At 39.0% G+C, this 27,119-nt stretch overlaps 1 protein-coding gene across 1 annotated transcript in view; it reads left to right on the top strand.

Moving 5' to 3' along the window:
* oxct1a (3-oxoacid CoA transferase 1a) overlaps positions 1 to 25,497 on the top strand; it is a 55,768-nt gene extending 30,271 nt beyond the window's left edge. The window contains exons 14-17 of the mRNA XM_085475724.1: positions 8,552 to 8,641; positions 9,971 to 10,051; positions 24,140 to 24,241; positions 24,344 to 25,497. Of these exons, the coding sequence (XP_085331850.1) occupies positions 8,552 to 8,641; positions 9,971 to 10,051; positions 24,140 to 24,241; positions 24,344 to 24,379 (309 nt within the window). The 3' untranslated portion in view covers positions 24,380 to 25,497. The remainder of the gene's footprint in view (positions 1 to 8,551; positions 8,642 to 9,970; positions 10,052 to 24,139; positions 24,242 to 24,343) is intronic.
* Positions 25,498 to 27,119: the final 1,622 nt, after the last annotated feature.

The following is a 27,119-nucleotide window of genomic DNA, read 5'->3' as shown; positions in this document are numbered from 1 at the left end:
AAATGGAGAAAACAGCCGCTGCCTCAGACATATATTCCAAAACCCCAGAGGCTCAGTATAAGTGCAGCTAAGTGCAGCAATATTACAAACTACTTACTATTAAAATGCAGTTACTCTCCTAAGTGCTCATAAGATCTGGTGGCAGCTTTAATGAAGCTGCTTAAGAAGATTTTTCTTTTTTATATATTTATAACAACAATTTAACTTAGACATATAAATGGCCTGCATTTGTATAGCGCTTTTTAGACATGACTGAAGGCTTATAAGTTAAAAATGTCCTAATGGATATTTGTAATCTCTCTGTGTCTTCTTGTGTATATATTTTTTAAGTTTTACTTTACTTGGGCTTCTCTGCTTAAAATTTCAGCTTTACAGTGAAATAAATTGCATTACTTATAGTGGATTGGAGCATATTTACCAATTATACACTGTAAACAGTTGTGTTTTTCAGTTGCTTTGAACACGCTGTGCATTGTCTTGCTGTCAGTTCCATCTCTCTGATTCTTGTCATTAGTTGTCTGGGTAACGAAGGCTTGTGGCAGTCTGTTGCTATGTTATTAAATAGAGAGCCGTTTGTATCAGACAGTGGAGATTGTCAGAGAACTGGAAGGGAGAGAAAGGAAGCCAGTTGGTAAGTGGGAACTCTTGGATTGTGAAGGGGGTCATTTTCTGTGGTGTTTCTGCCACTGACTAGAAAGCGAACACTCGCACAACAAATGAGAAAATTGTATGCTGTAGCCATGGCAACACAAAAAAATGCAAGCGTGCCTTAGCCCTTAGATGATCCTGGGGTTTTTGTGTCATTGCGTTTTTTATTTTCATGCTATTTTGGCTTTGCTGAATTAGTATGGCTCATATTTGCCAGAGGATATTCATTTAAAAAAAATGTTATTATAAAATTGTCATCCCAGTTCCTTAAATTAGCTGAAAAATCCTAAGCGATGCAAAAACCTCCACATTTTATCCTAAGGCCAAAAAATGCCCCATTGAAAATCTTTGAAAATGCATTTTTTTTATCACACATTTATCATGACATCAACTAATTCATTCTTTTAAGATAACCTAACCCTCAGTTTTTAGTTTTTATATTTGTCTCCCAGGTGGCGCTTCTTTTTGTTATCCAAGGCATGTACCAAAATTTTACATTTTTCTGTTTTCTGCTAAAATGATAAATGCGCGAAGCTATTGATGTTGGATAATTGTGTGAGTGTGTGTGTGCATGTGTGTGATGTTCACCTTCAAGTCTTTTCCCTTAGAAGGCCACACTCTGTGTTATAAAGTAATTCAGTAATAATAAATGATGAGTAACCTTTCAGATCTTCAAAGATATCTCAGCAGCAAATAAAATAAAACAATAATTGGAATTTAATGTGGTTCTTCCTCAGGTAGACTATGCAGTTGCACTGCATTGTTAGAAGTACAGGCGTTTTGGAGATGCAAGACTTTACAGCACACAGGAGGCGATTTATGAGTGTAAAGATGGCGCCTCATCCTCCTCTGGGGACTCACCTGAAAGTGAGAGAAGAGAGGAGATGGTTGAAGTCACAGGGTGAACTTCTCTATAGACTTGTAGTCAAGACCGCCTAATCCGAGACCAAGACGAGACCAAGACCGAGACAAAAAAGTCTTTAAACTGCAGCCAGATGCTGCTTCGTTTACGGGTGTCAGGTATATTTATGTGTCTTTGCTTTCGCACAGCCCTCCTCACTGCTGTCTACTGTCTCACTCACTTACTGAGAGGACAGACGCATGCTCCACTTGACTGTCGCGTTTCTCACCCTCTCGGTTTTTCACATAATGATATTATCCTATATCCTCGCATGTGATTGGCCACAATATGGAGGGATTGTAGCATAGCTGAGCCACTGTGTGACAGCTGAGCAGCGAAAGGAAATTAAGTGAGGGTAGAAATGACTGAAAGATTATTAGGCTCTGTTTTGAGTTTTGTTCAAAAAAGAATGACTTCATATAGAAAAATATATATATATCACATATGCAGGACACCTTAAACTACTTTTTTAATTAAGCAGCAAGGCAGAACAAAGTCAGGGCTGTATCAAGACACAGGGACTAAACCCCAATTCAACCAGACCAAGAACTGATCTGGAATTAAAACAGGACTACAACAGTTCAAAATCAGGAGTATTTGGAACTTAACCAAGACAGACTATAAAAACTAGATGATAGTAGCACTAAAAATCATCATAGACCTGCACTACGCTTATTTTTTAATTCTACCAAAGTCCACTATTTAGATTCAGAAAAGTTTATGTAATTATTTAGCCTTGTTGTGCAAACAAGCCTGCATAACTTAATAAATATAGAATTTGAAAAGTAACAAATGGTATCTAAAAAGTTACATTAGGCACTAGATACATGTTCTGATGAGTTTTGATCCCGGGACACACACACCCTGCCACTAGCTATGCACTGCTGCTGATGGATGAAATCTTGCAGCAAATTGTGGCCATCACAAACCTGCATGGGAAACACTTAGTGGCTTATGGACACAGAGGAACTGCAGGCTTATGTAGGGATGCTTGTCACAAACCGGATCACACAGCCATGGCAAAAACCCGGATTGTCCAAAATCTATTTATTTTAAATAAATAAAACCAAAAAAAGAAACCTTATACAAACCATGGCGTGTGTAGTCAGTACAATCAGTGGTGTAGATGAGTGCATGGTTGGAAGGATTGTGTATGCAAAGTTTGTTTGTTTGCAAAACCAAACCAAATGCAAGCAAAATCCAGAGGGATGTCTCAGGGGAAAACGCCACCCAGCAACTGAGCTCTGAAAGCTTTTATAGAGCACTGGCACACCGGGCCCAGGTGTTGCCAGTGTCATTAATTGGGAATGAACCACTCCATCCCTCCAATGCCTGCAAACGAGACATGCCACACAAAGAGGCCAAAAGGACGGCAGGGTGGAGTGGGTCATCACAGTGCTCATTTTGGACAGTTTTTGCAGGTCAAAAAATTAATTAATTAATTCAAATCTGTAGGGTGGTGCTATGATGAGCCCCTCTCATCAGCAAATGTAAGGGCAGTGATTTTTGCACGGACAAAAAAAGAAGAGCTGGCAGCACCATGTGGGAAGCTTAGATTCAAAGACCTGTCTGTACATTTGCAAACTGTGCTCTAGCTCAGCTGGAGTCCCTCTTCTTTATACAGCTATAATCCAAAGGCTGTAATTAATATTTTATATTTATATTTCAAGCTGAAGCAGTTTTAAAAGACTGTCATTTAAAGTATTACTATGCAGTACTTTTACAGCCGTTGGTGTTGGGTTGAGTTTTTGTAAATATCGGACACTGTAGAAAAAAATAAGAATGCATTCAAATCAGTGTTGCTGCCAATCGTTGATGCCGGGCCTAATAAAAAGAATAAAATAATAGTCAAACACTCCTTGAAATAAAGTTTTTAGACATTATTTGTTGTTGTTTTTTTCTATAAAAAAACAGTGGAGATATCTAAACATAATGGCATTTAAAGAGTGAAAAAATAAGGAGTTAAAATAAAAAGAATTAAAATTAATTTTCAATTCATCATTCAAAGTTGAAAAATAATATTACTATGTAATATTTTTACACCTGTTTTGGGAAGAATCTAATGTCTTCACAGGACAGATGACATTAAGTACTAGGTTGTCCCATGCCCTGCTGTCCCATGTTCCTGGAGAGATGGACCAACAGTTTTGAATGTACAGCAAATCACAGTGTAAAAATGTTATAGAATACAATAGCCCTTTGTTGTCATTCTACATGTACAATTAAATTATATTTCGTTTTGTTTTTTATTTAGTTTTTTTTAGAATAGAATATATAGCCATTTCAAACTGTTCCATACTTGGTCTAAACAGCAATAGTCTTAGTCCTCTGGCACCTGGGGCTCACTTTGAACGGTGGTTTAGTGAGATAGACTGTCATTGTCTATGCTTTTACATATTGTGATAGGTGTCATCTTAGCAAAGCTTCAACTTAAGAGGTCTTATCAGGTTTCTGCACCAGTTATACTGCTCCCGGCAGCCCCACACCCTCCACCCCACCATTAATCACTCATTGTTATAGTTGTGAGATGGTTTTCGTGAGTCTGTGTGCTATCTCGTGTTAGAATATTTTTACCAGGTCTTTTGTTAAGTAAATTATTAAATGAATGAATGAATTAGCCCACCTACTCCCGTAAAGCCTGTTCCCACTGCACTGGGAAGAACAAGATAAATAACCTGCCATCTGTTGTTGGATTGAAGTTCTCAAACTTTTCATGCTGAATGTAACTTGAGAAACGCACAACAAACCTTTTGAGGGATGAAACAAATCAATATGTCGGGTTCAGCTACACTATACAGTAAATACTGCATGTGTGCTTACTGGTAGATTTGTAACTTACTTGCAAGTGAGTTGTCAGTTTGTTCATATAGGGCAAACAGTATTATGCAGCAATGGAAATGAATGGCAGGTTTTCTCCATGTTTCCTGTCTATTTTATTTTCTTACACATTTAGATTCAAACCAGTCTCTGGTTATCACCCTACATGTGACATTAGTTGTCAGTTTTGATTGGCTGTTTAATTTTTTATCAACCTCAATGACTGTACACATCCAATCAGGAAGATTCATGTTATTTAACATTCTGATCTTGTGTGTTATTTGGAACCAGGCTGACTGGCTGCTGTAGCTTTTATTTTGCCTGGATTTTATATGATGAATAACATCTACAGTTGAACTAGGCCATTAATGTAGAACTACTAAAAATCTCAAACCTAACACAGTCTGTTCCTTATGTTCATTTATGTAGAATTTGTTGTTCTCTTCTATATACAGTTGTACAGCTGTAGGGTTTTTGGGAGCTGAACATTGTTTAGAAGAGAGATGTTTCGTGTTTTTGTGTGTTTCTGCTACTGAATTGTTTCCTGACATACTTTTAAGTGTCCTAGTGGCCCTGTGGTGCTACGATTATAGCAGACAAATGGACACAGTAAGAGTGGTGAGGAAATTTAAAAGGAACCAGCCTCAGTCAGACCAACAAGGTTAATATCATTAAAGCTTTGTTAATTAAATGACTAAATTACTCTGCTCTTGTTGGCTGCTTAAAAAGAGGATATTTCCATGGGTGTTGTTCTGAAAGTATGCTTTACAGCATCTGCTGGTCAGAGGCTCAATGCTGTGTGTAGCTTTGTCATCTTCATAGCGTTGATTTTGCAAAACACAAGTCTTTAAGACGTCTAACATTGAGAGGCAAGTTATTGTGAGAGTTCAACATTCGAGTGCCACTCAAAGGTTAGGCAGTTTACCGGAACATAAGTCAACCTAACGCATATATATTAATGTAATGTCGAACTTCAGAGGCAAGTTTTAACTGAATTCTAAGGAAAACCTGTTCCAGACAAGGTTGGGCTGACCCCTGTTAACATGGTGAATGTGCTAAGTAAGTAAAAGAGCCAGCCTCATGACACAAGGTTCAACATGCCTTGATAATACAGCCTTCTGGGTGGAATAGATTTGCTTTTCCCATCATAACTCTCCATTAATTTGATTTTTTTTTTTACACTCTTACAGATCATGTTAATTTTGAGTTTTGCTGCATGCAGCAGTTTAGATCAAAGTAGGCTCAGATAACCTCGTGCAAAGCTGTGAATGAGAGGGAAGTAAATGCCAATCCTCCTAGCAACATAGGTCACTGACAAACAGAGCATCAACCTTTCTTTAATTTTCCACATCAAATCTTATTTTCTTGCACAATTTATATACAACAAGGTCACATTTTGCTATTTATCGTACTGTTTATTTTAATCTTTGTGTACAACGCTTTGCGACTACCTGTCTATGAAAAGCGCTTAATAAATAAACTTTACTTACTTACAATCATTTGTGACACATTTGACTACTTCCACAGAAAGCTGTTGATCCTCTGCTACATTTTTGGTTACAAGAAAATACATCAAATCATTTTCGCAGTTAGGGATAAATGTACTGCCCCATAGCAAAATAAAAAATTGATTTTTCCATTTTATAATTTCCTCCGGAGTCATTGTCTTGATTTTTACTAATCAAAACCATACTAGAATGTTAATACTTGTGTGGTTATGATCTCAAAAGACACACCCTTTCGATTAACAGCCTATGTTGCTAAATGGAGTACATTAGCAGATGTCTAGTTCTGGATGGTAGCTGTAAATCACAACTTGCATTTAGCAGGTCAGACAGTCTTATCCCCTTAGGCCTGTGTACCCATCACCTAAGCCCACTGGCTGTCATAAAGTGCATTAACATTGATTATATGAAAAACAACACTGTTTAATCTCAAGTGTCTGTGTAATAAATAAAAACGCTGAAGGAAAAAAGCTGGTGAGACAGTTTGGAGATTAAAAGTCAAAATGGATACAGTTGTATTAAACCTGATATTGGTAGTTTATTTGGGGGTATTGATATGCTGTTACAGCAGGCACTTTCAATTGGACGACAAACAAGTAAATGAAATTAAATGCTGCCTCTTCAATATCCAATATTCTAACCCACCTCCTGTCTCCCAAACCTCCTTTCTGTTCTCAGTTAATATCTTCTCTCCCCAGCTGGCCTTTCCCACAGGCAAACAGTATCCTTACAATGTGTCACCCTTGGCATACATACCCTCCGGTTATTGAGCAAAAAGCAAACCACGCTCTACACATGATTGATGAGGAAATGGGATTCTAATTCAGTTATTGAGCCGTCACCCTGCGGCCATATGTGCACATCAACCTTCCTTATTCGGAAACCTTCCTTATTGTGGCCAATGTTTAACTTGAAGACAGTTTTTTTTTTTCCCCGGCTGGCGGATCTCAGATTCCTTTTTTTAGCATTTTTCTTTCCCACCTTTTAAAAAAAAAAGAAAGAAAGAAAAGAAAACAGTTTTGGTTTTATTTGTTATTGAAGAAAATATCCATTGTGACATGACAAAGCTTCAGTACACTGGATTCCTGCACAGAATCATTCAGTTATGTTTAGTGCAGTTCTAATGCAGAATGCTTTTTCTTCCTGCTCTCTGCATTGCTTACATTCCTTGCAGTTGTCATTGTGTTTTTCTGTTGAAAATAACAGACCGGTCATGAGCAGTTATGGCTGAATTATTTTAACAGCACAAGTCTTTACCTGTACTACTAATGAGACATTCTGTCTTGAGAGAATCCTCCATTCACTGCACCAGAATAATTCTTATGCTGGTTCTGACTTCAGAACATTGTAATCCTGTTGTTGCTCTGTCTTTCAGTACATTACTACAGCACAACTAGCCCCTATATATCTTCAAAGGGTCACACTGGAATCCTTTATCTTGTGCAAAATCCTAAAATACTTAATCCCTTCTCTGCCCCTTAGTTCTCTGCACGTGTCAGATCTCCAACTCTAAACCCAGGTATGGAATTTGCAGTCCTCAGGCAGAGGTTTGTTAGGTAACCTGCACACCAGCCTGTGACTAGAGGTTTCAGACCTTAGATTTTGGCGTGGTTCCCCAGCAGAGATCTGCACTGCATTATACCAAGAACTCATTGCGTCAGTAAATGGCAATGTGTGAATGAAACTGTTAGAAACATTAACATAAATGTGACCCGTGTCTGAATTTTAAAATGCTGTCACTTCAACAGATTGATACTGCTTTCAACGTTACTTATGCCGTGACTGAAAAGGCTTAAGAAATGGTCAGTGTTTTCTTGTGGCACTTGTTTGGGTTTTCTCAATAAATGTGAAGCATCATTATTAAAGGTAGAATTATTTTTACTTTGTGATTCAGTCTATACAAAATGGAGTTCTGGGGACACACATGCCGTAGGTGGGACTATCAGAAAAGGTGGCTTGGAGTACTCTGCTGGTGTTTCTTTTTCTTTTGTTTCTTTTTCTTTAATGCTGCATTACTTTTACGTTGGAAGTCAGGTATGCGTTCCAATAGTAGTAGTCAAGAACGCAAGAAAAGACAGGCTTTGTTTTGCGCCCTTGGAAGGTAGAGCCATTTATCCATCACTAGCAATATACTATAATGTTAGGGTTTTCGCACTTACAAACACCAATGCAGCACATTTATAGATGGAGCGTGTTAGTACTTTGTTTATGACTTATTTACAGAGTCACAAATACACAACAGTAGTAGTACAGATTGCAGGTTTTACTTCTCAGTTTCTGCCATCTTGAATTGTAAAGTCAGGGTTTGCGGGGCTTTTTTGAATTTGAAACTTCAAACTCAGAATCAAGGGTTTCTGGCTTCCCACTTCAAATGGAATGCAGCATAAAACACATTGGTGCCACTAACTGGTGTGATCCTATAGATAAATGTAGCTAAATGGTCTTTCTCTCTCTCCCTTTTTTTCTTTTTTTTTCAACGTATGTGTAGCTGTTTTATGGTCTATTGTCAATTAAGCTTAAATGTAAAATGTTTTGGTAATCCTAACTAGGGATTAGACCGACTATAATTTTGTACTATACTCTCTAGCTAATGTTGTGAAAAATCAGTCAAGTGAAAATATCATTGTGTCCAAGATTAGATGGAATAACTAAAGTCTGTTTGTTTCTCTTCTATTCTCAGGGTAAGATGGTGAAAGGAATGGGAGGAGCCATGGATTTGGTGGCAAGCGCTGGAACTAAGGTGGTGGTCACCATGGAGCATTCAGCTAAGGTGTGTAAACATGTAGTTGGGCCAATATGCTCGCTGTGTCACGCAGTGATTTTTAAGTCAAATCGCGTGTCGTGTGACACAATCTTTGTGGTTTGTCAGCCGCCTGTGCACCTCTAGATTTGTGTAACTTGGCGTGTTGCGTTTTGGCAGTAGGAGCTGGATTGAAGACACGAGTGTATGATCGTGACACTTTTTACCGCCAATTTAAGCTCAGCGATATACAGATATACAGAGGGAGAACAGTTTAACAGTTTAAAAACTTGCAACCCCCCCCCCCTTGACTTCTGGTTTTGACTTATTTTCCTCCTATATCAGCGCTTATGTGGCGATATTGTCCGAGTGGCGACACCTATCATTCAGGAGCATACTGCAGTGGCTTAAAGTGACTGTGAGACGAGGTTGCGGAGGTGATAGAAGCGACCATTGAGGCCTTAAGGGTGTGTTAGCATGAACTCTTATTGTGGTTTTTCTAGCTAACATTGCCTTTACGAGTCACTCAAGAGACTTGTTTCCTTTCTGTGAGTGAAATTAAATTAACAGCGTCCTTTTCCCGTGTTTATATCTTCACCAGCGTTACTTGTATCTGCTTCCTACAGTAATGAATGTGAGTGCTAGGGCTGATTAAGGATAATTCTGCTAATGGATTGCTTAATATCCTTTTACTAGAGAGGGCTGGCTCATTCTAGTGAGGCACACAATCCACCTCCTGTTTGCTCATCTTCAGTTAATTTAAATACAAGTCTAGAATTGGGCTTAGTGTTTTGAGACGAGCTGATAGTTAGACCGGGACTGCAGCAAGAGATGACTAATCCCACAGGGGTTCTGACACTTGCAGTACGCAATCCAGCTGAATTGGTTTACTTTTAGAAAGTCCAAACCAATGTGATGCAAGGGCAATGTAACACTCTGCATTTACAAAAGCATGCTGTTTTTTGCTAATGGGACTCTGTCTGGCGCCCAGCTAAAGTCCAGATGGTGCAGCAGGTGAGCATAAATTTACTGCCCTGAAGGCTGCTTTCATTCATGATGGGGAAGGGGAGTGGGAGAGTGAGAGAGGGTGTGTGATGTATGCCTCTTAGACATCGTTGGAGGCTTCTCTCTCTCTTTCTCTCCCTCTCTCCTTCTTTCTTTCTCTCTCCCTCCTTTTCCTTGAAGATGTCTGATGGAGAAACTGAGGCACACACTGTATTTGTGCTGGATGTCCTTTAGGATCAATATACATACCCAGCTGAAACACTGAATATACACATATATGTACAACATAAAAGATCCCTTCCAAAAACATCCAGATACTAAATGAAGGCAATGATGTTGTCCTGTTCTTTTTAGGGAGGAAAACACAAGATACTGGACAAGTGCAGCCTGCCTTTGACAGGGAAACAATGTGTGGATCGGATCATCACAGAAAAGGTGCACTTTTATCTTTTTGTTTCTATATGTACATAATAGATGCAGATGTGCCTCCATGGATGCAAATGTGAATAGTGGATGGATAGATGAATGGATGATTGAGCTGTTCGTCATAAACTTCGACTGCTTACTAAGGTTTGCTACATAGACGGTGCAAGTGAGTAAGCTATGACTGAACAGGACTCCTGGCCTAGAAAGGATTTACATGGGGGACATGAGAGTGTTTTGTAGAACTAGTTTTTTAGTATATCTTCTAAAAATTGGGGTTTTGGAATATACTGCATTATATGAATTAGATACCTGTGATTTGAATTTATTTTAATGTTAATAGAATAATGTAAAATTCATTTTTTAATGCCACAGAATGGTCAACCCACAAAAATCCATCTAAATCCCCTGCTCGACTGCAGCTGAACACAGATTTATTTCAGAATCTATTTGTTAGATGATGTCATGAGGTACAACTGTAAACGCCACGCTTGTTACTCAGAGTAAAAAGAAGGTCCACCTCTACTGATGTCAAATACAATGTCTGACTGAACAGAAATGTACTATGTGTAAATAGTGTTGCAGACACAGGTTGGAATCACATTTTGTGTCATTAGCAATAATGAAAAAAATAATAATGCACAAAAGTCCACAAAGCACACGTAAACTAGAAGATCTTCTCCCAGGAGAAGCTGAGTGTTGATGAAATTTAACTATTCACCATTGATAAGTGATTATCATTTTGGCAGGCAGTGATTTCAATTCCTTTTCTACCACAGCTAATTAGTATTAGTAACAACGAGGGGTACACAGAAGTCCTTAACGAATAAAACACAAGTGCCTACACTGTGCATTACATCACACTAACACACACACACTAACTAACTAATACCAAAGGACTAAAGCTGTGCCGCAAAGCACAAGCTATATGCGTTGCATGATCTTGGAAAATGTGCTTAACATAAAAACAAGAAAACACAAATGTTACCCAAAACCTATTTTTAAAAAAAATTAAATTATACTATTATATATTAGGCCTATAAGAAACTGAATCCACATTTTATACCCAAAATTGAGCTGGCACACTAGACTCCAGTGAGAAGTCAAAAATGAATCAAGCATAACATTAACCGCTAAAACTTTTTTTTTCTTTTCAGTAAATTGTTGTAATTTGGCATATCAATCAAAAAATAATTATGTGCTTTACTGTTTTTTGTAAGCTTTTTGTAAAACAGTAAATTAGAAAGTTCATGGATAACAATAATACTAATCTTTTAGCATTAAAGATATCATTAACTTTTACAGAATCATAAAAAAGGATTTGGGTAATTACCTTCCTGTTAATTTAGGGCAGCTGTGGCATAAACCTTACGTTTGGTGGTAGTTTAATGAATTTGTTAAGCACAAGAACACAATTCAAAAATGAGCAAACAGAAGCAGCAGATACATTGCTATGATAAAAGAGAGTGACACTAGTAGATGGAAATTGAATTTGTTCATTTAACCCTAATTCAGTCTATTGATTTTCATAAGCAATCACGTGATTTTTTTTTTTTTTTTTTTTTTAAACATTTAATTTGTTATGGTTTTATGATTTTCATTCTTGGGCTTGGGTTTCCCTTTAAATTCAATTAATCTTTAATTAATCTTCATCCTTGTCTGTTAATGTTTGATGCAGCTGAATATTTTGCACCCTGTCTTATGCTTAAAGGGTGGCACACAGTCAGAACAAAGACATCTGGTTCTTGTCCGTAGGCTCTTCAGGTTCCACTGACAGACTCATGCACCAAAGAACCTATTGGTCTCTACAACTGATGGTGGAAGCCATTGAGCTGCATCAGCAGCCTTTTATTGCGACAGGCTGAGACAGAAGCATTAGTTTTTAGCATGCCCATCGATCTGTCGGTCAGCGTTACTCTCCTGAGCATGATGTTTCAGAAACATTTGGAGGGAATTTCTTTAATTTTGGCACAATTGTTCACATGGACTCAGATGTGAACTGATTTTAAATTGCGAGGTCAAAGGTTAAGTTAATTTCTCAATTAATATGCCAATTATGCCAAATTACACACAGTGTCTAATAGGATAAGATGATGTTGTCATGGAATTTCACATTCAAAAGATCAAAGGTTAACTTCATTGTGCCATTGTCATTTTCTGGAATATTTTCTTGGGTAGATTTCAAACTTCCATTAGAGCTGAGGTATAAGTCTCTGAGCTTGCTTTTGAGTGTGTTGGTTCTTATGTTATTATGTTAATTATAGTTTATGTTCTCTGGTGTGTGCGTGATGAAAGGATTTGAAAATGTTTGCTTATCTGATAGAGATATCACAGAATTTAGGAACGGATGACAGTTCAAAGGAATGTAAAAAGGAGAAAGGAAGTGGCATAAATGCTGAGTAGGAAAAAGGTCTGTGGCAGTTGAGGAAGAAAAGCACAGTGAGGGATTCCAGTAAGTAGAAGAGCTTGGTGTTGATGCAGTTTGTGTCCTCATGTACTCCGGTCAGTTCCGTGTTACCCTCTGGTGGTTACTGCCTTTAGAGGTTGTTCATTGAAAACATGACCTGTCAGGGGCAAAGTCAGACAGTGTGTCCGTGCTTCCACCCCCAGTTCTTTTTTGCTCGACTGGCTGCTGTTGTGATTGCACAACATTTCTCAGCAAGCAGATTTCTGTCAACATTTATAAAGGTTAAAGCTCTTTGTATTGACCCACTAGCCCTGGTACCACCTCCTTCTTTTCATCCTCCTCATTTTAACTTATGCCGCTCTCTCTTTCACTCTGTACATAAGTACTCTTGTATTATATTCTCAGAAATAGAATGAAAGAAAACAATATATGGTGGCATTCATCCATTCCTCTTAGCAAAATTGCAGCCAGTGCTCAACTTCCTTCCTATTTGACACACATATATCAGCACATTTATATACGTCATTGTCTTTTTTGAGACGGAAGAAAATAAAATCAGTCTGGCTTGTTTGAGTTCACATTGATAAGATCAGACTAGAGTAGATGAGGTGTGTAACTTCATGTTATAGATTTCTACAAGCCTCATCTCTAGATTTCTGGTGTTGGCCAGAGGGGCCGATGGCGCGATATGGCAGCCTCACTTCTGTCAGTCTGCCCCAGGGCAGCTGTGGCTACAACCGTAGCTTGCCTCCACCAGTGTGTGAATGCGAGAGTGAATGAATAGTGGTATTGTAAAGCGCTTTGGGTGCCTTGAAAAGCGCTATATAAATCCAATCCATTATTATTATTATTATTTCATGGAACATTTTGGCCATGCTGAAACCATGAAAGCAAAGTTTATATATAATTTTCCTTTTTTATGTTTTATGGACCAAATAATACCAAAGTAACTCAACTTTCCTTATGCCTACATGCTAACAGATTGTGAGAGGGTGAGATTAGTGATGATGTGAGGATGGAGGTGCTGCAACTACCAAATGAACATCAGTCTTAAGTGACCTTAAAATGTGTCCCACATTGCAAGGTGTGGTATTTGTACATCTTGAAGGATGTCTATACTAGAGATGGCACGATACCACTTTTTTATGTCCGATACCGATATCATAAATTTGGATATCAGCTGATACCGATAGGAATCCGATATAGTGTGTTTTTTAATCAATAAAACTGTTTTTTTAATATCTTGCTGCTTTTTGTATAAGTTCATACTCAAGTTAAAAATTAAAAATTAAAAAAAAACCCAAAAAAACACTAAAGCTATTCTGTTATATCTGTATGAAAAAAAAAAATGCACTGCACCCAAAATATTTCATAGTTCAGCAATACTGATCAATCTAATAAACTTAAACCTACTCCATCCTCCCTATTCTGGTATTTTAAAGAGTAAGCAACCTAACTAATAGGGCTCTAAAACTCCCAGCAAAAAAGAAAAAAGAAAAAAAGAAAAAAGGGAACCACCCCCCCACCCACCACCTCATGATGCTTAATCGACGTGATCAACTTTAATTCGATGCAGTGTGGGGGAAAAAATGCACAGAAATAAATTATTTTTCAAGAATAATTAAATAGATTCAACATCTTTCTTCAACAGAACTGCAGACTGCACAGATGGTACCTTCCCAAAGGAAAAAGTACTATAGCTTACTAGGGTATGTTAGACTTAATAGTTACTATAGAGAATAGAATAGAATAGAATAGAATAGAATAGAATAGAATAGAATAGAATTCAACTTTATTGTCATTGCACATGCACAGGTACAGGGCAACGAAATGCAGTTTGCATCCATCCAGAAGTGCTTTAGTGATATAGATATATTACAATATATATTAGCAATAGTATAGATATGTAAGTATATTACAGAAATGGGTCTATTATGGTATGTTATAATGTACACGGTATGAAGTATGTTGTGAATATTCTATAACTATAAGTATGTACAGGCTGTATACAGTAATGGACTTCTATTCATTTTACATCAGATTAAAACTTTGGGTGTAAGATTCAGATAATTATTTATTAAAGCTAGACATTTTTAATGAGAATAAGAAAGAAAAGTATGCCTTTGTGCCCCCTTCTCCCTGTTCATGCCCTATCGGCCCCCCTGGCTAAACTTTGCTAGATCCGCCCCTGCACAGTTACCAGCCGTCAGCTGCGTAGAAAAGGATCCTGGTCTAGAAAGTAATATTTAATAAATTCTAACAACAGATTATCAAGGTTAAATGTGCTGCTGTTATTCAGCCGCTGGTTTCCTCTTTCTGGTGCGAAGTGGGAGATAAACAAACAAGAGCGATGGACTCGCGATAGAAAAGCCGATCAGCTGATCACTGATCAGTTTCATGATTGAAGTAGCAGCAGGAGACGGAGGGGGAGAGAAGAGGCAGTCGCTCCATATATCGGTTGTTCAGCTTAACGCGGGAATGCTTTATAAACATTCAGAGATGAACTTACACACTTGCTTTGCTTCTCTCTGGGATCACTTCCTCGGAGATGAAATGCCAGATTGGTAGCGAGGCTACAAATACACACAGCCGCTCTATCACGTGAGCACACTGCTCCGACGTGCTACGGTTAGGAGGAGAGTTACGCCGTGTCGCAAGTTTTGTGAGGTGCTTTTTTGATATTTAATGGATGGGATTACATTTTTTTTATTTCTCTCCGATATCCGATCCAGTAATTTACGTCAGTATCGGGTCGGTCCATCTCTAGTCTATACCTGTGTTTCTTCTCACTAAACTCGTCTATAGACCTCCGTGGTTCTTGTCTCTTCGAGGTGCATATAGGGAAGTGGAACATCCTACATTAGAGGCAGATTGCATGAGTTAGTATATTAAAGGGCATCCATTATCGTGCACATCGTGCACAAACGTCAGCAAGACTAAGGAGCTGATCGTGGACTTCACTACAAAGCAGGCGAGGAATTACAAACCCCTCATCATCAGTGGCACGCCAGTGGAGAGAGTGGACAGTTTCCGATACCTGGGTGTCCACATCACTCAGGACCTGTCATGGTCCTGTCACATCAACACCCTGGTTAAGAAAGCCCGTCAGCGTCTCTTCTTCCTCAGAAGACTTAGAGACTTCCATCTGCCACTGAAGGTGCTCAAGAACTTCTACTCCTGCACCATCGAGAGCGTCCTGACGTCAAACATCTGCACCTGGTTTGGGAACAGCACCAAGCAGGACAGACGAGATCTGCAAAGGGTGGTGCGCTCGGCAGAACGCATCATTCAATCAGAGCTCCCTGACCTGCTGTCCATCTACACCAAGCGGTGCAAGTCCAAAGCTAGGAAGATTATGATGGACCTCTCCCATCCCAACAATGGACTCTTCTCACTGTTGAGGTCTGGGAAGCGCTTCCGCTCCCTTAAGGCCAAAACAGAGAGAATGAGGAGGAGCTTCTTCCCCCAGGCTATTCGGGCCCTGAACCAGGTGTAGGACTGGACTCTCCCAAACACGTCACTATAAGACTGGACTCTCACACACGTCACCACACGCACCACCACACATTTCCTATAATCCTATAATTCCTATAATTTATAATCCTTATCTTTATAATCTCATCTGCTATTTGCACATTCTTTACTGTAAATTCCTAAGTTAATTTGTAAATTTTTGTAGTAAATTGTAAATATTGTAAAACTTTTCTTCTGTCATTTAATGGTCGGGCATTGTACAGCTACAAGCATTTCACCCCCATGTCATACTGTGTATGGTTGTGTGTGTGTGACAAATACAATTTGAATTTGAATTTGAATTTGAATTTGAACATGTGATCTTGGTGTGACTTTCAGATAAAGGAAACCTCTTGAATCAAATGCATTAATTTTGTCCATGTTGTGTGGTCAAGTTTGAGCAATATAACATTTGCGTACTCTGGGAATTATCTAGTATTCTGTGCCTGTCAACTGATGTTGGTGTCCTTCCTTAGCTACAAGTTAGAAGATGCTTGTGAAGGCTTCAGCATGGTACTGCATTAGGCAGAGCCTAGTTGTTAGCTGTGTTGGGAGCAGTTTAAAAAAAAATTTGAAACATCCAGGAATGTAGACCTAATTTATATTTGTGCTGTTGTTGGTTCTTTTGCTTTTCCCATGTATCTGGGATAAAAACTTTTAGCATTGCACATGGTTGATGTATCACCATCCACCTGCCCTAACACATACTGTGTGCCGTAGAGAGAACTATATAGATGCAACAGTTCTATCTCTTATCTTCGGGAATATTGGTGAAGGGAGAGAAGATACACAACAGGGATTTTATTTATTTTACTTCCAGCAATAGAACTTTTTTATTTGCATCAGCACTAGTTTTCTCCTCTGCTCTCTGTTTTAGTCTAAGTGTGTGAGTTTATGTGCATCTATTTATGCACCTGTTTTACTCCACCACACACAGAGCAGAGAAGATCAACCAGACCAGTTATGCTATCATGCCTGGTAGTCTTCCAGACCAGTTTCTTCTTCCTGGTGTAATTTTCAGCATAATCAAACTTGCTTTTTCACAAGTTATAATTTCACCAGCAATAGTTGTAAAAGTAGGTCAATAGTCTGCTCTGCTGCCATTGTTCTCCATAATAATAACAATGGTTAAAAACAGCAAACACCAATTGTATATGTAGTTCCTCATGTTTAGAGACTCAAAGATATTTCAAAAAATTAATATAATTATAAATATAAGGATTGTTTTTAATATAGTACTTGTATAAAAACTTTCACAGCTGACGACTTCCTGAAGTCTAGAACTTGTCAACTTCAACAAATTCTAGACCTTTACTGCCGCCTCTTTCTGTTGCTACTTGTTTGTGGGTCTCTCTATCCTCTTTTAGGTTCGGGTCATATTGCATTTACCCTGTGAACAGTGTTGGGAAGGTTACTTTTAAAATGTATTCCATTACAGAATACATGCCCCAAAATGTATTCTGTAACGTATTCCGTTACGTTACTCAGTGAGTGTAACGTATTCTGAATACTTTGGATTACCTAATATATTATCATGCTTTTTACAACTACATATTTGTACTATTGTTGTGTGATTTATTACTATTACTGAAGGTCCACGGCTCCGAACCGTAGTAAAGGAACCTCTGACTAATACGGCGGGGTCCCTGTCGGCTCGTAGCCGAAAAATAGCTTTACTTTGTTGTCTGGGTCAGCTTTGCTTGCGAGAGGCAAAGAGAGGCGTTGAAAGGCTGCTCCAACGGAACTTATTGTTTCGGAGATAAACACGAACACAGCGTAAGTCGAGTCTTAATAGCTTACTTACAACTGGGCTCGTCAGGCACTCTTCTTGGCTGCAGTGGTTATTATTATATTTACATGCTTCCAGCTCCCGTTTCTGCTCGGTGACAGCTCCGACTTTTCCACTCGCCTTTTTCTCCCTCCTCGCGCTCACAGAAACATATAGAGTGTGGCAGTCCATTCTCCCTGCAGCACGGACTACACTGCCCATGAGGCTACATTCTTTAGAGCTATACCTGTAGCATTCTGCCTGTTAGCTTAGCACAACAACAACAACAAAAAGCTCTCTCTCACCCAGGAAACACAGAGAGAGAGAGAGCGTCACCCTGTAACCATGGCAACCGTAACGCTGCCGCCTGGAACAACAGAACGTAGCTGTCAAACAAAACCAAACAGTCCTGACCCGCCACAATATGAAACAGGAAAGTACCGCAGTGTAATCCATTTACAGTGGGGCAAAAAAGTATTTAGTCAGCCACCGATTGTGCAAGTTCCCCCACCTAAAATGATGACAGAGGTCAGTAATTTGCACCAGAGGTACACTTCAACTGTGAGAGACAGAATGTGAAAAAAAAATCCATGAATCCACATGGTAGGATTTGTCAAGAATTTATTCGTAAATCAGGGTGGAAAATAAGTATTTGGTCAATAACAAAAATACAACTCAATACTTTGTAACATAACCTTTGTTGGCAATAACAGAGGTCAAACGTTTACTATAGGTCTTTACCAGGTTTGCACACACAGTAGCTGGTATTTTGGCCCATTCCTAGCATGATGTTTCCACCCCCATGCTTCACAGTAGGTATGGTGTTCTTGGGATGCAACTCAGTATTCTTCTTCCTCCAAACACGACGAGTTGAGTTTATACCAAAAAGTTCTACTTTGGTTTCATCTGACCACATGACATTCTCCCAATCCTCTGCTGTATCATCCATGTGCTCTCTGGCAAACTTCAGACGGGCCTGGACATGCACTGGCTTCAGCAGCGGAACACGTCTGGCACTGCGGGATTTGATTCCCTGCCGTTGTAGTGTGTTACTGATGGTGACCTTTGTTACTTTGGTCCCAGCTCTCTGCAGGTCATTCACCAGGTCCCCCCGTGTGGTTCTGGGATCTTTGCTCACCATTCTCATGATCATTTTGACCCCACGGGATGAGATCTTGCGTGGAGCCCCAGATCGAGGGAGATTATCAGTGGTCTTGTATGTCTTCCATTTTCTGATGATTGCTCCCACAGTTGATTTTTGCACACCAAGCTGCTTGCCTATTGTAGATTCACTCTTCCCAGTCTGGTGCAGGTCTACAATACTTTTCCTGGTGTCCTTCGAAAGCTCTTTGGTCTTGGCCATGGCGGAGTTTGGAGTCTGACTGTTTGAGGCTGTGGACAGGTGTCTTTTATACAGATGAGTTCAAACAGGTGCCATTCATACAGGTAACGAGTGGGGGACAGAAAAGCTTCTTACAGAAGACGTTACAGGTCTGTGAGAGCCAGAGATTTTCCTTGTTTGAGGTGACCAAATACTTATTTTCCACCCTGATTTACGAATAAATTCTTTACAAATCCTACCATGTGAATTCATGGATTTTTTTTTCACATTCTGTCTCTCACAGTTGAAGTGTACCTCTGGTGCAAATTACTGACCTCTGTCATCATTTTAAGTGGGGGAACTTGCACAATCGGTGGCTGACTAAATACTTTTTTGCCCCACTGTATTTCAACAAAGTAACTGTATTCTAAATACCACCTTTTAAAAAGGTAACTGTAACGGAATACAGTTACTCATATTTTGTATTTTAAATACGTAACGGCGGTACCTGTATTCCGTTACTCCCCAACACTGCCTGTGAATCACCAGGGCTATGGGTTATGGAGCATTTGGCTGAATGTGAGCAGAGAATATAGCCCTGTGCACTTCAGAATTCATCCCGCTACTTCTGTCAGCATTCACCTCACCAACTAACGCTTCCACTGGCAGCCATACATGCTCATGCCATAACATTGCCTCCACTATAATTGACAGATAATGTTTGACAGCTTCAGATCATGAGCTGTTCCTAACCCTCTGAATACTTTTCTCTTCCTACCAGAATGGTGTGAGATAATCTAAATTTAATCTCTTCAAAGATTTATTTGTTTTTTCAGAACTGTGCAGACTCTCTTCGATATTTATTGGTAAAGTCTAATCTGGCCTTCCTGCTTGTGATTGTGCAACTTGTCATAAATCTTCTCTATTCATATTTATGGAAGCATTGCTTGAGAGAAAATGCATTAGAGTTTGCATTAGAGAAAATGATGCACCTACATCCTCAAGAGTGTTTATCTAAGGAGAGAACTGGCCATGAAACTGATTGTCACTCCAATGTCTGGAGGACTATTCCTAAATAGTTCATAAAATATTTTTTAAACCCTGTGAAGTAAATTCTGCAGTTTACTCAGAATTTGCAAAATTATATATTATATCACTGTCCAAATACTTACAGACCTGAATGTAAGCTGTAACCATTGGTTGGGTAAATTAAATACCGCATCCAACCAGTAAAAAGGTGGACTTTCTTTCTTTTCTTTTCTTTTTTTTTTTAGCCCAGAAGATTTTATAATCCTGTTTGTGGACTGTAAGAAAATCTGACGATCACAAGAGGCGATAGAAGATATGGACATAAGTAATGCATAGTATCTTTAATAAAGCCGATAATGCTCATCTGTACTTTATTGTCCATTGATTTCTTTTCATGCATGATTCTGCTCCAAATTGTTTTTAAAATAAGAGCAGAAACTAAAACCTTTAAAACCAAATACACTCCGCGCACAGACACATGCTGACCTAGCACATATATTCACACAAACACAGCATCCTCCTTGGCTCAACATGTCCAGGAGGGATAGCAATTCAAGTGTTGTCCTAAATAGTGATGTTATGATTTAAAGCTAAGTGTGGTAGGAAATCGATTGCCTCAAGCTGTGTCTCTGCTGCTGGAATCATTTTTGTACCCCATGTTGCCACTTCTTCACTCTTTACTACTTTGCTTCATTTAACAGTTAGTTGACTTACAGGAGTTTATTGCAATGATTTTGTGTGAGTAATTCTTATCACCTCTGTTCCCACTGTTGCTTTACATGCTGCCATGACAAAGGTCTCCACACTAGCTTTGAGTATTTTTCTCATCTTATCAGTTAAATCCTTCTTTAAAAATGAGGAAGTAAAAAAACAATAATTGCCCATTCATTTACCAATGAAACACAATGACTCCTGAATTATTCAATCATTTAATGGGAGCATAAAATCATTACCTTTGGCATTACCTAATGACAGCAATACCAGTGATGGCAATTATTTTTCAGCAACCAAATTGAAATTCTTTTATGGTCCTCCTGTGAGCTTTTGTCTGAAAACATCTCAAAAGCTACTTCTTGTAATTGCTGCAGTATATTGACAGGATGCTGGATAAGCTGTTGTTTATTTGTTGGAAGGTCAGGTGCTAATTTCTCCTCCTTTTCTCTTGTATTTGTCTAAAACGTTAAGCTGACCGAGAGAGTGTGCCTTAGTGTTGTTGCATGACATTCAGCCCACGTCTCGCCAGACAGCACATGGGGAAGACTACCGGCTTCTTAATGACTAACTTGCATCAATCTGGTTAATGATGGTGCTGGCTTTGAAGACTGTGAAGAAAGGTGACTCAACATTTTTATAACAAAAGGCTGCTTTGCAAATGGAGGCACGGTTGGTTATTCATTAGTATAGTGTGGCTATTATAAATGAAATCAGCTCCTAGTTCATTTTAAAATGTGCTTACCCAAGCCATTATGTGGCAAGCTTTTTTGCATTGTAAAGCAAACAGGGAGTTTCACATTGACATAGCACAGCACCTATCATACGAGTACATTAGTGCTGCATCTTATATTATACCCTTTGGCACATTTTGACAATTTTTTAATTTGCCCTAATCACTAGCGACATGTGTCACAATTAGAGATACATGTCAGTGTCTGTGTTATCCATAGACCCCTGTTCCTTGTGACATTCCATCTGTCTTGCTAATACTGGAGTGAGATATCTTCCTCCTGCCCTGTTACTGTGTGTATAGTTCTAATGAGCTGAGAGTCCTGACAGGCTTAGCCTGAATGTGAATATGACTTAGTCTGTCAGGCCCTGCTTAGGGAAGTAACAGGGCCAGCCTCGAAGAGTGTGCGTGTCTATATAAAGTATTTTTGCGTTGTTTGCATAAATAGTGGCATAGGATAATGGCATTTTGCCCTGCATCAGTTTTTAATAGCTATCATATAAACGGTACAGTACGAACCCCTACTTAAGCTGTCATCTTAGACATGTGTTGAGAAGTTGCAGTCTGCTAACTGACGATAATGTCACATTCAATTTGAAAAGACAAATTTGACACATTTTATAAAATAGCTTGTAGTACACACAAAAGAATGCACAAGTATATGAAGTTAGCCTAAAAGCTTAAGAATAGAATAGCAAGAACAGTAATATGTTTTTGTTAGGTTGTTTAATTAAAAAAAATTTACTCATTAATATACATTGTTTAGTGTGTAATTATATCTTCCAACAAACCAATGCCTTCTCATAAACGAATAAATTAATCTATTAAAAATACACAGGAGTGGGCGCCAGATTGTGGAAGCCACCATGTTGCCTCACCATCTTAAAAACATGTAGATGGGCTACATACGGCCACATATGTGGTAGACCTTATAAATAGCTCTTTTTAACTGTACCATTTAGCATTTGTACATCTCTTTCTCTCTATTTATGTCTTTCTTCTCTTCTTAATTTGCCTCCTCCACCATTCTTTTCTCTCCGACCTCATTTCCACCTGTTCCTCCCAAACTCAAACCTCATGTCCAGAAACGAAGTCAGGTCTTTAACACAAACATAAATATGCTGATTTATTCCTGATTGTCATACTTTTGGTCAGCAGATTAGACATTCGACTTTTCCATCTCCAGATATCTGACAATGAACCTGCTAAGTAAAATTACTACCTGGTTAGAAGCTATTATTATGTAGGCTTGAGGGTCCTTAAAATCACACTTCACCTCTAGTAACCAGTTTGAATACATCCAAATATAGAATGAGAGTTTATGCACAAAGTGTCCAAGTCCAACTATGTTAGATCCACTTTCAATAACAACAAAAAAGTTCAGGATATCCTCAACAACTCACCTGAGTATCGCTCTTATAGGATATAAGTGATTTTTATTGACTCATAGACTTCTATCAGACTACTTTGACAAAGTTTAACATGTGTTTTAGACATGGACACATATTTGTCTGACAGATGAACAGGAGGGGTAAGAAAACAGAATTCACTTGACTACAATCTATTGATACCTAGTGGTGAGATCTTACACATCACAGTAATCCGACATCATCCAGACTTGTGCTTGCTGGAAGGTTAAAGACTGGCTAATGTCCACTCTCATTAGCTTTGTGGCATGCACCTGTTATGAGCAGTGTCTGGAAACTTGGCTACAGTGCATGTGTGAAAAGGGTTTTGGCTTATAAAAGAAGGAAAGCTATTAATGGGTCTTCTTTTGGCTACTTTTCGGTAGACAGAACATTAGTCAAATTTTCTTTAAATATTCACATTTACTGTATTTTTCCCTTCGGCATGTAAGTTTGATGGGATTTAACATGGTTATTTTCGGTTCTGTTTTGCAGGGCCAATGCCTTTGGCTGTTACTGTATTTCATTACAATCAGATATTGACATCTCCAAGGGCCTCATTTATGAGTGCACTGTGTGCGCAAATTGTGTTGGCTTGTTTCGAAGCATGGAGTCTGTTTATCAATTTTTATGTGTCTATTCACAAATTCTCAAAGTGCACATTCACAAATTCCTAAATGTAGACAAGTGTGCATAAGTACAATGTAAAATCATCACAGCAACCACTATTTTGAACGTTATAGCAAAATTCATATTTTAATCAATAACACAGTAATCTGTTAAAAATGATGCACCAATTAAAATAAAACTGCTTACTGCTTTGTAGTAGTCCAGCTTCAGATAGCTGAGGACCGCTCTCTGAGGCCTTTCCTAGATGTGTCACCAATAATTGCAGCTATTTTGTCATCTGTTGAATGGATGACACTAAAGTGGTACTCTGGCCCTCTGCCTGTGGCACTGATGTGTTTTTCTGGAGGTTGTCTCTTCTGGGTCCTTTTTGATAAATGAGGACCCCACATCCTTGACTGTGACCCAGTGACCGGACGCCATAAGGCTCAAACCTGTCTATCACAGAAGTGCTCATTCTGCCTGTTTTGTGTTTGTCTCATCACCCTCTCTCATCTCTCTCCCTCTAAATGTCCCATCTTTTTCCCTTACCCCCCTTATTCCTCTCGCTCATTTCTATCCTCTTTCTCTCGTTTTTTTTGCCAGGCTGTGTTTGATGTCGATAAGACAAAAGGTCTGACCCTGGTAGAAATATGGGAGGGACTTACTCCCGAAGATATCAAGGGATGCACTGGCACAGATTTTGAGGTGAGTAATGTAACAGTTAGGCTACTAGCACTATGAAGTGTTTTTGGACTTGGGTTTATTAAACATGAAACTCCTACTTGTCCTCTGTCTAATTTTTTCTAGGTGTCTCCCAACCTGAAGCCTATGCAGCAAATTTAGAGGAGCTTCCACTGGCCTCAGAGATGTGTTTTTGGTTTGTCACTTCATTTCTCTGTGATAAACATCAGGTTATTTAACAGCCTGAAATGGGTCAAATAAGCTTTTAAAAAACATACCTGGTTCAGCCAATGTTTTCTTGGCAATCAGCATGCAGCTGTCAAATATTTACCTCTGTATTATTAACTAAATTTGATTAACAGAAGTCCCTTTACACTGTTATTTTCGTGCTCTTAGAAGGAATGAAGAAAATTGCATTGTTACCTATTACACATTTAAGTTATTAATTTTTTTTTTTTTACTTACGCGAGTCTTTTACGCAATCATCAGTTTGAAAATTGCTTTAAAAATATTGATATTATTTTGTTTTTTCCAACTTTACTATTATTTTTAAAAGAAATGATGCAAAAACTCTTTTGAATCAGATTTTCTGGGAAATAAATAAGAAAGGTCAAATATTTGAACCGTGAGACAATTTCCAGTGTTTTGGCTCTCGACACTATAACAGTAGATGTTAAAAGTAGCAATCGGTGTGCAGTTAAGTGGAAACAAGCAGTAATTCAAGAATCACAATATATAATATGAAACATTGCAACTTTTTATATCAGCTCCAGACCTCTCCCGCCTGCTTCATTGGTGAAGGAACAACAGTGGAATATGCGACACCATTTATTATTTGGTTGAACGACTACATATTATCCAACTGTAACTTGAATATGATTGATAAGCTGAAAGGCATGCCTGTGTCTCACTGAAATGTAATGAATGAAAACCAATGTCCTATAGGTCAAGTGAGTATTCGTTTATCGTAGAACAAATATGTATGGAGTTGTTTTAAATTGTGCTGTGACATGAAACGGAAAAAAAAGTTCGTAGATGAGGCTTCCAGTGTTGAATATGTTTTGTCTTTTTTTTTTTAATAATGAAGATGATGAGCCATTGTTTTACTATCAACCTCTGCCGTAATGTAGACTTGTCTATTTTTCTCAACTTCAGGTGTTTTGAAGCAGGTGGGCTTGTCAGATATTTCAACCAGAAAACATGAAACCTTAATAATTTTTACAGAGACATTTGCTGTTCAGATGCAATTGTGTGTAAAATAAAATACAAGCTGGCGTGCAGAGTGAAGCAAACTACGTTTTTCTTTCTTTTTGAATAAGAATCTTGAAACCAGCAGATGTGTTTTCAAGTGATTTAGCTCATCGAGAGTTTTTGACGCACTACAGGTTAAAGCTTTGTGTGTATGGATGGTGGGCTTAATGTTTACATTCTCGATTTGATTTTTCCACTCGGGCAGAGAGGTGCTGGCATAACCAGAGGCCCGTTACATAACCTGCGAATTCAGCCAGTAGGCTTTTGGGTTCAAAGAGATCAACTGGGTTGGATCATCAAGCAGAAAAATGGAAGAAAGTGACAGGGGCTCCAGCCACCGGCTGTTGATGTTAATCCAGCACACTCCTTCATGAGTCAGACCAAAGCAATACTCCATAAGCCCTTGTAACCTAGTTCTCATACTTGTACTTGAATTCACTGAAGAGGGAATTTGAAGAACGGGTTTTCAAGATTTAGTTAAAGATAAGATAAGATAACCTTTATTAGTCCCACACGTGGGAAATTTGTTTTGTCACAGCAGGAAGTGGACAGTGCAAAAGTTATGAGGCAAAAATTAGAATACAATAAGAATAAATACAGTACACAACTGTACAGAATAGAATAAAATAAAATACTATATACAGTAGAATAAAATAAATATACAATAAGATAAAAATAGAATACAAATACAAATACTATATACAACTGAGTAAAAATACAACGATGACAGAAAGGATTATTGCACTTAGTATTATTGCATATGTATGGATGTGTGTGCTTGATCAGTTAAAGTCTTTATTATGGAGTCTGACAGCAGTGGGGAGGAAAGACCTGCGAAATCTCTCCGTCCCACACCGTGGGTGCCGCAGTCTCCCACTGAAGGAGCTGCTCAGTGCTGTCACAGTCTGCTGCATGGGGTGAGAGATGTTGTCCATCAGGGATGACAGCTTAGCCGCCGTTCTCCTGTCACTCACCACCTCCACTGGGTCCAGAGGGCATCCTAGAACAGAGCTGGCCCTTCGGATCACCCTGTTCAGTCTCTTCCTGTCCCCAGCAGAGATGCTGCCGCCCCAGCAGACCACGCCATAAAAGATAGCAGAAGCCACAACAGAGTCATAGAATTTCTTCAGGAGTGGGCCCTCCACTCCAAACGACCCGAGTCTCCGCAGCAGGTACAGCCTGCTCTGCCCTTTCCTGTAGAGGGCGTCTGAGTTATGAGTCCAGTCCAGTCTATTGTTCAGATGAACACCAAGGTACCTGTAGCTGTCCACAGCCTCAATGTCCATACCTTGGATGTTCAGTGGTTGCAGTGGAGAATGCTTGTGCCTGCGGAAGTCTACCACCAGTTCCTTGGTTTTACTGGCGTTGATCTGGAGGTAGTTCAGCTGGCACCAGTCCACAAAGTCTTGGGTCAGACCTCTGTACTCCTTGTCGTCCCCATCAGTGATGAGGCCGACTATTGCAGAGTCATCAGAGAACTTCTGCAGGAAGCACTGGGTGGAATTGTGGGAGAAGTCTGCAGTGTAGATGGTGAAGAGGAACGGAGCCAGAACCGTTCCCTGTGGGGCCCCCGTACTGCAGACGACCCTGTCCGACACACAGCCCTGAGTCCTCACATACTGTGGTCGGTCGGTGAGGTAGTCCAGGATCC

Source organism: Copadichromis virginalis, linkage group LG12 (assembly GCF_057382275.1).
Source record: "Copadichromis virginalis isolate Kocher_CV1m ecotype Utaka linkage group LG12, C_Virginalis_male_GT1.1, whole genome shotgun sequence".
NCBI classification, from domain to species: domain Eukaryota; kingdom Metazoa; phylum Chordata; class Actinopteri; order Cichliformes; family Cichlidae; genus Copadichromis; species Copadichromis virginalis.
This window is presented reverse-complemented; position numbering and strand designations above follow the sequence as displayed.